The sequence below is a fragment of the Vigna unguiculata genome, chromosome 3, assembly GCF_004118075.2.
Source record: "Vigna unguiculata cultivar IT97K-499-35 chromosome 3, ASM411807v1, whole genome shotgun sequence".
Lineage (NCBI taxonomy): Eukaryota > Viridiplantae > Streptophyta > Magnoliopsida > Fabales > Fabaceae > Vigna > Vigna unguiculata.
In genome coordinates, this window is record NC_040281.1 from 42,211,703 (window position 1) to 42,222,675 (window position 10,973).

General features: G+C 30.9%; 2 protein-coding genes across 2 annotated transcripts; one reads left to right on the forward strand and one right to left on the reverse strand.

Moving 5' to 3' along the window:
• Nucleotides 1-1,939: 1,939 nt before the first annotated feature.
• Nucleotides 1,940-4,664, forward strand: LOC114176485 (F-box protein At4g35930). The gene is made up of 5 exons (XM_028061536.1): nucleotides 1,940-2,061; nucleotides 2,140-2,538; nucleotides 3,645-3,719; nucleotides 3,822-3,931; nucleotides 4,037-4,664. The coding sequence occupies exons 2-5, from the start codon at nucleotides 2,167-2,169 to the stop codon at nucleotides 4,296-4,298; spliced, it is 819 nt and encodes a 272-aa protein (XP_027917337.1). The 5' UTR covers nucleotides 1,940-2,061; nucleotides 2,140-2,166; the 3' UTR covers nucleotides 4,299-4,664.
• Nucleotides 4,665-8,534: 3,870 nt separating this feature from the next.
• Nucleotides 8,535-10,324, reverse strand: LOC114179877 (GDSL esterase/lipase EXL3-like). The gene is made up of 5 exons (XM_028066363.1): nucleotides 9,993-10,324; nucleotides 9,726-9,856; nucleotides 9,394-9,627; nucleotides 9,007-9,262; nucleotides 8,535-8,883 (listed from the first exon to the last, which is right to left on the reverse strand). The coding sequence occupies exons 1-5, from the start codon at nucleotides 10,264-10,266 to the stop codon at nucleotides 8,690-8,692; spliced, it is 1,089 nt and encodes a 362-aa protein (XP_027922164.1). The 5' UTR covers nucleotides 10,267-10,324; the 3' UTR covers nucleotides 8,535-8,689.
• Nucleotides 10,325-10,973: the final 649 nt, after the last annotated feature.

A 10,973-nucleotide genomic window follows, 5' to 3' on the forward strand; every position in this document is an offset into this window, starting at 1 on the left:
GAGATGTTGTGGCCGCTTTTTAATTCATTAAAAATATATCCACCATTAAAATATTTAAAATAAATACATGTTTTAACATTATTTATAATGCAACCAAAATAAATAATAACATTCATCTATATAAATTAATCATACAACGATATTATTATCTCATCTCAAATAAATGAGTCTAAAACTTTACAAAATAATTGTGTCAAACTGTATAGTTTTATACTATATTATTGGTTTCGTACAAAAACATATATTACTTACAAAAATTTATGTAGAAAACCTTATAATTATAAGGTTATAGTATGGACAAAAATCATATATTATACAGTACGTACAAAAAACAAGTTATAGTACGTGTAAAATCTTATAGTACGATTCTCTTATTCAATTCAGATTTATATGAAGGAGTCAATTAACAAGAATAATCACATGTCAATCTTTAATGACCACCACAACATAAAATATTTCACATTATTTTAACAATATAGAAGGTGCATTCCTAATTCATCTTTGACTTCAAAATAATCAACACACTTACTATCTAAAAATGGTATCAATTGTCATGTCTAAAGATGGTATCAATTGTCATAAGCAAGTGACAACATTTTGGATGACATGAGTACATAAAACAAATATAAGATTTTTATAATGATTTCGATAAAGTTTCAAAGGGTTGCAATGTGATGTTCTAAAATCATTTGTACCCATAACATAAAGCCCAACAAAGCCGATAATATTATGTTCGATATCAAACACAACAAAAACACAAATAAAGAATCAAAGATAACCATGACAAATCCCAACAAAAACATGGCATATGTATTTAACCGATACCAGAAAAAACACAAATAAAAGATCCAAAAGTATAATCACGACAAATTTAAAAAAAACAGGACAAAGTATTTAACCTTATCTGATATCACATGTAAAACTAATATGGAAAGATGATTCACAAATAATCTTCCGCCATTATCACGACTATAGAGTTCTCAACTCATCACATAATAAATTATTGTCAATTATACGAGATTATAATATCAAAGTTTATGTAATAATTATAAAATTAATTGATAAATTGACATCATCAATGAAAATATTTGACTATGTAAATATATCATATGAGATATATTTGAGAAATTTAATTTTCTAAGAGGCAATAATAAAAAATACAATAAAAATATACGAATGAGGTTATTTATTAAAGACATTTTTTCCTTCAAAATCCGCATGTATGTTTCCAGTTGTTGAAACACCTAGATCACACTTCATATGTGATTACTTCATATGTAAATTAAAAACTTATTTTGACAATTTTAACAAAATTATGAAGTAACATATTTGAAAGTACATTTGTTATCTAACTACTGTAGATGCCGTATTTGTCTGTTCTCTTGGGTAATTTTGCAAAGCGCGGAACTCACGTGCGAGTGATGAATTAATAAAGGGGTGAATCCGTATTTTTGCGCATTAAATCACTATCATCACTTATGACACGAGGGTTGCCACCTTTTCAGGGTACAGCAACCAAGTCGGGTAAACTAGTCATTCTACTATTTCTTTATTTATTTGTTTCCTTTTCTTTCTTTTTTTTCAAATATCAGATTTATTCTCTATAACAGAACATATTTTAAAATGACCTTAAAAATATACGCTGTCTTTCTTTATTATCACAATATAATAATAATAATATCTTAAAACTCCGTTTTTTCAGTTGTTGTAGAATCCTAACAAAACAACAGAAATAAAAAAAAGAAAAACAAATTTTCAACCAGAGATTGATCGAAATCCACGGCAGGTCCTGAGGAATGAGTGGACGAAAGAATTGGTGGGACCCAGATGGCCTAGGATACCAAAAAGGACGAACGAGAAGATGCCACGTGGGAAAAGTAGATCGAGTGCAGGAGGCCCTGTGATTCCGTGGAGCAAAAACAGTTCACTGAAATTTGGCGGGCACCTTAATGAGTGACCAAATTCAAACAAAGTAGAATAAAAACCCTAGCGGCCCCATTCCTTTCTTTCCCTCTCTGTTCCGCCTTCTATTTTCACCTTCCACCTCACCACCACCATCATGTACCAACCTTTCTCTTTCTCTCTTCATCTTCTTCTTCTTGATCTTTGTTTTTCAATTTTCTTTTCTTTATTTTTCAGGCTGGGTTGAGTGTGGGGAACGAGAGAATGGGGAAAGTGTCGCCGAAGGAGAAGACGAAGAGGGTTAAGGGGAGGAGGCAGTCACGGAGCTCCGGGAACAAGTACCTGAGGCCGGGGACTCTGGCTCAGCTTCGCTGCTCCAAGCCTGCAGGTTCGGCTTCTGCTGCGGGAAAGTGTTGCTGCACCGATCTCGGGAAGAAGAGGGTGGCGGTGTTGCATGCCAGGAAGAGAGCAAAGGGGCATGAAGAGAATGCCAGGGTTTTCGATAAGAGTCCTGTGATGCTGTCGCCTGTCAATTTGGTTAGCCACGGTGCTGGTTTCGTCGGAACCCCCAAAACCCCTCGCCTCGACGATTCCCTTTCTGAATCCAAGCTCGAGTCTCTCCCCATGGAATTGCTGGTATGTTTCATAGGATTCAATTTTCTGGAGTTGCTAATTTAATCACTTCTCTGTAACTGGCGTGTTTGTTTGACTTGCTTTTGTTTGTGTATTTGAGGGTTTTATTTGAGGGAAATGGGCGCGTGCTTGTTTTCCGGGAAGAAAAAACTTTTTTGTTTGTTTTCTTTGGATTTAATTAGAGTAGTTATTACCGGATTTGAATGTTGGGGTTCTCCGTTTGTTAAACACCAATGTTGATGGGCCATGATCGTGGATTTCCTTGATTGGCGTTGTGTTGCTTGTTGATGTTCGGGTTTCCCTGAATTTGAAGGACGTGTTAGAATATACTTGTGTTCCTATTTGTTTATTTTGTAGTTGTGTCTCAACTTTCCCATTCTGCCTTGGGATTTTAATGTTTTGCATGCGTTTCTTGCACTTTTGTTTTGGGTTATTTTGTTGTTTCTTTATTAGTTATGCCTTGCCACTGTTTTTATGAATTTGTATCGAGAGTTGCGAGTTAATTAATTTTCTCTAATTCAGGAATTTTTGTTGCTGCTGTCATACGGAATTAATGTGTTTGCTTGTAAGGGTATCCAGAGAAATGGTGCGTGATTGTTTTCCGGGAAACGGGAAGGATAAAAAAGAGAAATCATTGTCTTTTTTTTTATTAAGTTAATTGTAATAATGATTAGGGGATTTGAAGGTTGAGATTCTATATTTTTGAAAACCGATGTTATTGGTTCATGATTGCAGATTCTCTACTTTGGCTTGTTAATGATTTTACTGGGCTGTCCTTGTGTTCTATTCTACCTTGTTCGGGATCGTGGCTCAAAGAATTTTGATTTGATGATATTGTGGAAGTTCTCTATCCAGCCTTGGATGTTTAGTGTTTGCATACTTTGTCTTTTCTTCTATTTCTGTTGAGTCATACTTCTGTTGTTTTTGATGTTGAATTCGAGGTCTTGTCAGTATTTTATGTATTTGTATCTGTGGTGGATTCGGGTGATTTGTTCTGACTTGTTGAATGTTGAAGCATGTATAAGGAAGAATTAATTGGTAGACTGCATACTATTTTTTTTTTCCTTTCAATTTCTGTTATGCTGACCCCTTATCTTGACAAATTCGAGGTTAAAATACTGTGTCTCCTTCACCACGACCAACTGAGAGCTGTCTTCCATGTTTCTCAGAGAATTAGGAAAGCTGTAAGTCGTGACTCTGTATTTATGCCTTTAAATGCTTGTTTATGATTTAGCTGAAGTACTTTGGCTTCTTGTGTAATTGCTAACTTTTTCTAATGCTGTTAGGTTATGATTGCAAGACAATTTTACTTCAATTATACTACTCCAGATCGCTCTCGGCAAGAGATGTTAAGCACAATGACTCCTCGTCCTACTGAGCATTGGCCTTTTTTGTCGTAGGTTTTTCTGACAAAAAATAATTCTCTGCTGTTTTATACGCATGTTTTTATCATACAGTTTCATAAGCAAGTTTTGATCACTCTGTTATTAATTTTTTGCAGCAAGGGTGATGGGAAGGGAGTGAGAGTTCCAAGTCCACACACACCTAAAGCACCGCGACATGGGCCTCGACCTCCTTCTCGCTTAAAAGTTTCTGAGATGCGGCAGGTTGCAGCTGTTCTTTTCCCAGAGTCAGCTTTTCCTTCCCGTTGTTTGGTGCCATCAGTTATACCAAGGCCCCTATACAAATCTTTGGCATCCAATAGAGTTCTCTTCTATGAAGATGAGCTTTGCCAGGCAGTTGCTCAGAATAAACTTCGCTGATGCAACTGCGTCTTCAATTTCATTTTGCTCACCGCCTCATACTCATGTCCTCTGCTGTGTATATTCTCTTTCGGTCTCTACTCTCAAGTGAATTTTAGAATAGTTGAAATGCAATTTTGTAGTCTGTCTTGTGGCAGTGTAGGTGGTGTGGATATTTCATATATGTCTAAATAGATGCGGAGGGTTGGCGATGGTTGTGGTAAGTAATAATATTATTATAGTCATTACTTGTATAGGGTTTGTATGCTGAAACAATTGAAGGATCTTTCATATTAGTAGTAGTGTCAAAGGTAGTGCCCTATTACCTTCATCGTTGCTTCATTGCAATGGATTTGTTGGAATCTATTGACAAGTAGTTTTGTCAAAGTGCTTGTTGCTTCTGCTTTTAGCTCCCAATATTATGATCTAGAGTGCGTATGTTATCATGCTTTTCATGGAAATTTATTAAATTAGTTTTTCTGAAGGTAAATACCTAATCGGGTGGGTGGAACGTTGAAATGCTACAAAATGACTGATTTTGCTGACGTGAGGTTTGCATGGTTGCGTAAAAGTACTGGTTAACATGTTGGTCATAACAAAGACACAATCGTTCAAACTAAGAATTAATTTAATTTTAGGATTTTAATTGGGATGTGTCACCGCAGTGCTTCAGCTGTCGTTCTTTAACTCGTGAGTGTTAAGATTTGTTTAAGTATATCCAATGCATACCATTGATTCTGTTATACTCAGCTTAAATGATTAAATGTCTTTTTCATCATTATTATTTTTTGGTACAATTACTGATTTGGTATCCAAACTTTTTTGTTAAGTTCAATTTGGTACCCAAACTTTTGATTTGTTCAATTTAGTATTCCAATTTTCTAAAGAGATTTAATTTGGTCTTATCCGTAGTTAACATCGTGTCCTATCCGTAGTTAACACCGTGTCTTATTAACACCGTGTCCGTATAGAACACGTGTCAAGCCATAAAATTTTTTATTTTTTTTTAATTTTTTTTAAAAAATTATTTTTTTTCAAAAACATTAAGTTTTTTTCCAAAAAATTTAAAAAAATGTCACGTGTCAATTTATCATCGTGCCATGTGGCAGCTTACAATCATGACACGTGGTAGTGTAATTAAATGATTCAAATTCGTCCTCTTCCCTTTGAGACCAAATTAGTAAATAAATTCAATTACAATCTATATATACATGTTACGATGACTTTTTCTAATATATATATCAAATCATTTCACCTAAATACTTAAATTATTTTATTTTTTACATTTTAACCTTTGTAATTTTTTATACATGAAATTTTTTACACTTGTAAAAAATAAAATAATTTGAATATTTAGGTGTAGTGATTTGATGTATAAATTCAAAACAATTATTTTAACATGTTTATATAAGTTATAATTAAGTTTATTTACTAATTTGGTCTCAAATGGGAGAGGACGAAATTAGATCATTTTAAAAAAATTTGGGTACTAAATTGAACCAAAAATTTAAATTGAAAACAACTATTACACTGCCACATGTCATGATTGTAAGCTGTGAAAAAAAAATTATATTTTTTTTGAAAAAATTAAAATTAAAATTTCAAGGCTTGACACGTGTCTGTACCAAATTGAACTTAATGAAAAAGTTGAGTACCAAATCAGTAATTATACCTTATTTTTTTTAGGATAATGCAATCTTAATTTAGTTAATCAAATTTAAAATACACTAAAAGTACCTAAACTAACATTTAAATTGCATAACAATTTAGTTTTTAACTGAATGAAAATTTTGATAATTATTTTAGGTAAAATTTTAATAAGATTTGAATGACAATTTAGTTTTTAACCGAAATAAGATTTGAATGACAATTTAGTTTTTAACAGAATTTGATGATTATTTCCGGTAAGATTTGATAGAACGATTTTTTATTGATTATTTTAGGATAAATAATTTTGTATTTTTTGTTGGTGGTTTGGAGAATGTTTTGGTTCTTTCTTTTCAACTCATCTTCAAAACATTATTTACAACCAAATAATATTTTGAAAACACTACCTGTTTTGAAATTTTGTTTCTTTTTTTTCACATATTAATTAAAATTATATATTCTTATCAAATATTAGTACTGGGATGATATGAAATTTTCTTGATTGATAATAAAAATAATAAAATTATTATTGTTATTTTTATAATCATAAAATTAAATATAAATAATTTTTATAATTTATATTAAATAGTTTTTAATTAAAAAAATGTTAAGTTTAAAAAAATACCTAAAATTTAAATAGATGGGTAAGATGGGTAAAACAATTATTTTAATTTATAAAATTTTTATTTGAATAGTAAAATAAAAAAAAACAAATATTGACAAAAAATATTTTTTTATTATATTGTAAATAAATTTTATTAATTTTATAGGTAATTTTTTAATAAAAAATGATTAAATTTAAAAAAGCAGTCAAAATGAAAATATAAATCGAAATCTAAAAGAAACACCCATATAAGAAGCTTGAGAATTGATCTATCTAAATCCATTCAAACTAAAAACGAAATGAGTTGAAAAAAAAAATTGTTCTACATTATATCCAAAACATTATTTTCAACACAAATCTTGAAAACTAATTTTGTTATGAAATGTTGTTTCTCTCCCTTTTCCATGGGATATCTTGTATGAATACATAGAATTCAGTCAAAATTTGTGTGTATTTACCTCTACCTCCTCCAAAAATGAGGGTAAATATCAGTTGGCATATGAATATGTTGGAATATGAATCTCAATAGTTTTTGCAACTAGTAGTAGTTACTATTTTCATTGAGTGCATTTAAATTTTCTAATTTTCAAAAAATAATTTAGTTAGATTATTTTCATTACATCGTTCGTAACTTCATATCGCCATTTGTATTTTTAAGTGTGAACTCGTAATATTTTTAATTTTATCGATTTACTCTCTTATACTTCTTTTTTAAATTGTCATCTTTGAAGACGATGAATCATATATTACAATGAAAATGTGGGATAATAACAATGTAACGTACAATATCACAGTATCTTGTATTAAACTTTTTTACTTAATTTAGTTCCAAATTTTTATTGTTTATTTTAAATAAGACCGAATCATTAATTAAGTTTATTTACAACTCTACATGATAAAATATTTTATTTTAAATTTATTTATTGAATTATTTCATCTTGAAATTAATTTTATTTTATATATTTTGAATTTTAATAAAAAAATCTTTATTTTAAACCTATATTTTTTTAAATATTAAAAATATAGTTTAAACCCTCGGTTGTTTAAAAATCTTAGTTAAATTATTAAATTTTTTTAATCTAATTTAATTTTCATTTTGTGAAAATGTATTGTAATTTAGTCTTTTGTTAATTTAGTACTAACCACATTAGTTGATAAGTTACGTATCTGCTTCAATTTTTTTTTAATTAATCAATTGTAGTAAATAGTTTAATCATCATATCATATAAAATAACCGTATTAAATCAACCGACCACCGTTAATTCATAAGATTTTTTTTTTCTTGTGTCCATTGTTACAAGTTCTTCATGTTAATATTAAAAAAAAAAAAACTGATTTATCCGCTTCTAATTCTTATATTTTGTATTTCACATCAATTTTCTAAATTTTCTAAATAGTTGCCTTGATTTTTGTTTTCGTAAGTATCTTTTCTTAGGAATGTTTCTGAACTCATAATTTAGAAAACCATAATCTAGAAAACTTATCTCTCTTATCTCTAGAGTTCTTAATCTGGTTTCATTTGAAAAATTCTTATTTCTTTTTGTTTTCTATATAATCTTTCATTCTCTCAACTTGTATTTATGTTATTTAATTTTACAAATTTAAGTTATATTCTTAAAGTACATTATTTGTGATCACAATCTCGATAACACATTTTTTTTTCTTTTATACAAATTCATTCAAATGATATTTCACTAAAAACATATATCAATCTCAATAATTCAAATAGTTTTTAGGATATACGTTTTTACTACTTTTCCAAACTTTAATCCTTAGAACATGTATTCTTAATGATAATATCGTGTTTATTGTGCTGTGTTTCTTATTTTTATAAAAAAATATTAATATTTGAAAGAGTAAGAAGGTCATTTATGGACATAAGCATACACATGATTAAAGGTGCGTGGAGACAAAGATTTCATATATGTTAAGAATGAGATGAGGATGAACTTTTATCTCAAAAAATCATAAGACACACCATAGCCCTCATGATATTGGTTCTTTTACATGCTGAATTGAGCTATGGTTTTGTAACTTTGTTCCGACTACAGTATAAAACATAAGATAACTCTAGAGTATGTTTTCATAGTTGAGCTTCGTTTTACAACATATACTATCCATTAACTGCATCAGTATATTAAGCTCAAAAGGAAAAGTATTTTCAAGCAAACTTGTCAACATTTTTTCCTATGATACTTGTGACAAGCATATTGTAAGTTCGTTCTGTGGGGTGAATACTGTCCCAGAATACATATTTTGTAGCATTTTGACATATTTTTAAGGAGAAGGAATTACAGAGAATGCCTGCTTCAATATTTGCAACGCCACAGCATGCAGTATCCCCCGCTTCAAATCCTGTTCCATAACCATTCACTCGGTGACTCATAATTCATTGGTTCCTCATCACAATAAGAACAGTTTAATTTGTTCTGGAATGACATAAAGAGTACAAGGCTAAACATAGATGAAGAAATTTACCAAATTTGTTGTAGTGTTGGATAATTTCATTGAGTTCACTATAGTTGTCAAGGTAGACAAGCCTAGCTTTTGGAAGACTTTTGTTGAGAGCCTCTATTGAAGAAGAAAGCTTGGAGTTGAAGACCATGGCTGCTTGGTTTATTGATTCTACGCAGTTCCTTTCTCCACCTCCCCCTAATGTTCTCTGCAGTGGCACACATCCTAATGGAGCTAGGCTCAGTACTCCAATCTTTCTTGCTCCATATTTATACAGTTCCTTCCATTAAATTTCATGACATTTCCATCAAATTGTGAATTTTTCTAATACCATCATGCTATTGTTGTTATTATTGTCAATATACATGTTCCTAGCCTTGAATTCAAATATTATTCACATCAAAAGCACACCTGAACAAAATCCGAAGATATTTTGACTAGCATACTTGTGTACTCTTCAACACTACACTCATTTCTCCGATATGGTGACATGAAATATGTTACTGAAACGTCATTGCTTCCCATACTGATAAAAAATATGCTTTCTGCTAGAATGAAAGCTGTCCTTTCTTTCCCTGCATCTGCCTTCAGTTTTTCTATGTACTCTTTGAACATATTCAGTTGATCCTCTACTGACAACACTGCCTGATATATAACAAAAAGAAAAAACTGTTAGAAAAAACAGAACTGGAATGTTGAGAGTTAGAAAATAGATTGTGGTGGCTGAGCAGAGTGATGATTACTGCTAGTTCTGTTGTTAGAGGATCATATCCAGATCCGGCAGAGGCAAAAGACACCCCGGTTAAGAGGTCTTCAATCACCAGAGTTGGATCAAGATAGGGTGGCAGAGTCTCCTTTATTCCAAACTTTTCAGCTGAAATTATAAGCCAATTTCCAAGCATAACAGTGTTTCTTTCTTAGTTTACATTTAGCTGGTATGATTTGGTGAACAAATAACATTTTTCTTTTATTTGATAAAACCACTTTCATAAGCATTAGTTTAGAAGTACCTAAAAAGTCTGACGGGATCCTGCCATTGCTAAACCTTCCAGTGGGTTTTCCTCCTAAGAAATCCCTCCCATATGGTCTGAAATCTGCCTTCATTATGGTTTCAATATAATCGTTGTTCCCTGTATCCAAGATTGAATCACCAAAAGCTATGACAGCAGGAAATGCAAACTTGCTGTAATTTGTTTGTGATTTGGCTGTTACACCAGATATGTAAAACAGCACAACAAAAAGACATACATTGAGAGATTTAAGGGTGAAAAGATTCATCATCATGTGACCAGAATCTCACAGTTGTGCTTCTAGGATTTTGATCCATATAATGAATTTATGATGGTGATTTTCATGTTTGGCATATTTTGTTAATAGGAAATCCATAGCATTTACCTGTTGGTGTTAGGTATTTAAGCAAGGCAACTGAGTTACTCAACCATTAGGAGATTTAGTCTTCAAGTTTCTCACGAAACTTTGTTCATACATGTAGTGTGCTTCCTTAAAAGTGCCCGGTAATAAGCATGACTAGTCATTTTTCCCTTTTCCCTTTGATAGGAAAGCAACAGCAATTATGCATACGCATGCATGCATGGTGGTTGGTTGGACTGCAGCTTTTACATAGGAAAATAAAACAAATAGATAAAACAGCACAACAAAAAGACATATACATTACACAGATAACTAGATATTCAAATGTATAATGATAATAAATAATAATAATATTAATAATAATTTATATATACCATAATACTGGTACAAAGCACTGGTTAGACTCTGATCTCTATCTAGAAATTAATCTTAGATGCTCTCTTTAACCTGACACCCTTCCCCGCTTCAGGTTTGGCATGAAATAAAAGTGATTCAATTTGAAATCCTCTCAAGAAAAAAAGTGTATTTGACTAAAATTAAAAATCAAATATTTTTAATAGATTAGTTATTAACTTGATAAAATTATTAGAAGATATGTTAAATGAGTGGGATGACATTTA

Bases quoted from the DNA above. Each gene is read 5' to 3' on its own strand.
- LOC114176485 (XM_028061536.1), top strand. From the start codon at position 2,167: ATGGGGAAAGTGTCGCCGAAGGAGAAGACGAAGAGGGTTAAGGGGAGG. The intron at 2,539-3,644 runs GTATGTTTCATA...GACAAATTCGAG, and splicing joins CTCTCCCCATGGAATTGCTG to GTTAAAATACTGTGTCTCCT. The intron at 3,932-4,036 runs GTAGGTTTTTCT...AATTTTTTGCAG, and splicing joins GAGCATTGGCCTTTTTTGTC to CAAGGGTGATGGGAAGGGAG.
- LOC114179877 (XM_028066363.1), bottom strand. From the start codon at position 10,266: ATGATGATGAATCTTTTCACCCTTAAATCTCTCAATGTATGTCTTTTT. The intron at 9,857-9,992 runs GTACTTCTAAAC...TTATAATTTCAG, and splicing joins GATCCCGTCAGACTTTTTAG to CTGAAAAGTTTGGAATAAAG. The intron at 8,884-9,006 runs GTAAATTTCTTC...GTTATGGAACAG, and splicing joins CCAACACTACAACAAATTTG to GATTTGAAGCGGGGGATACT.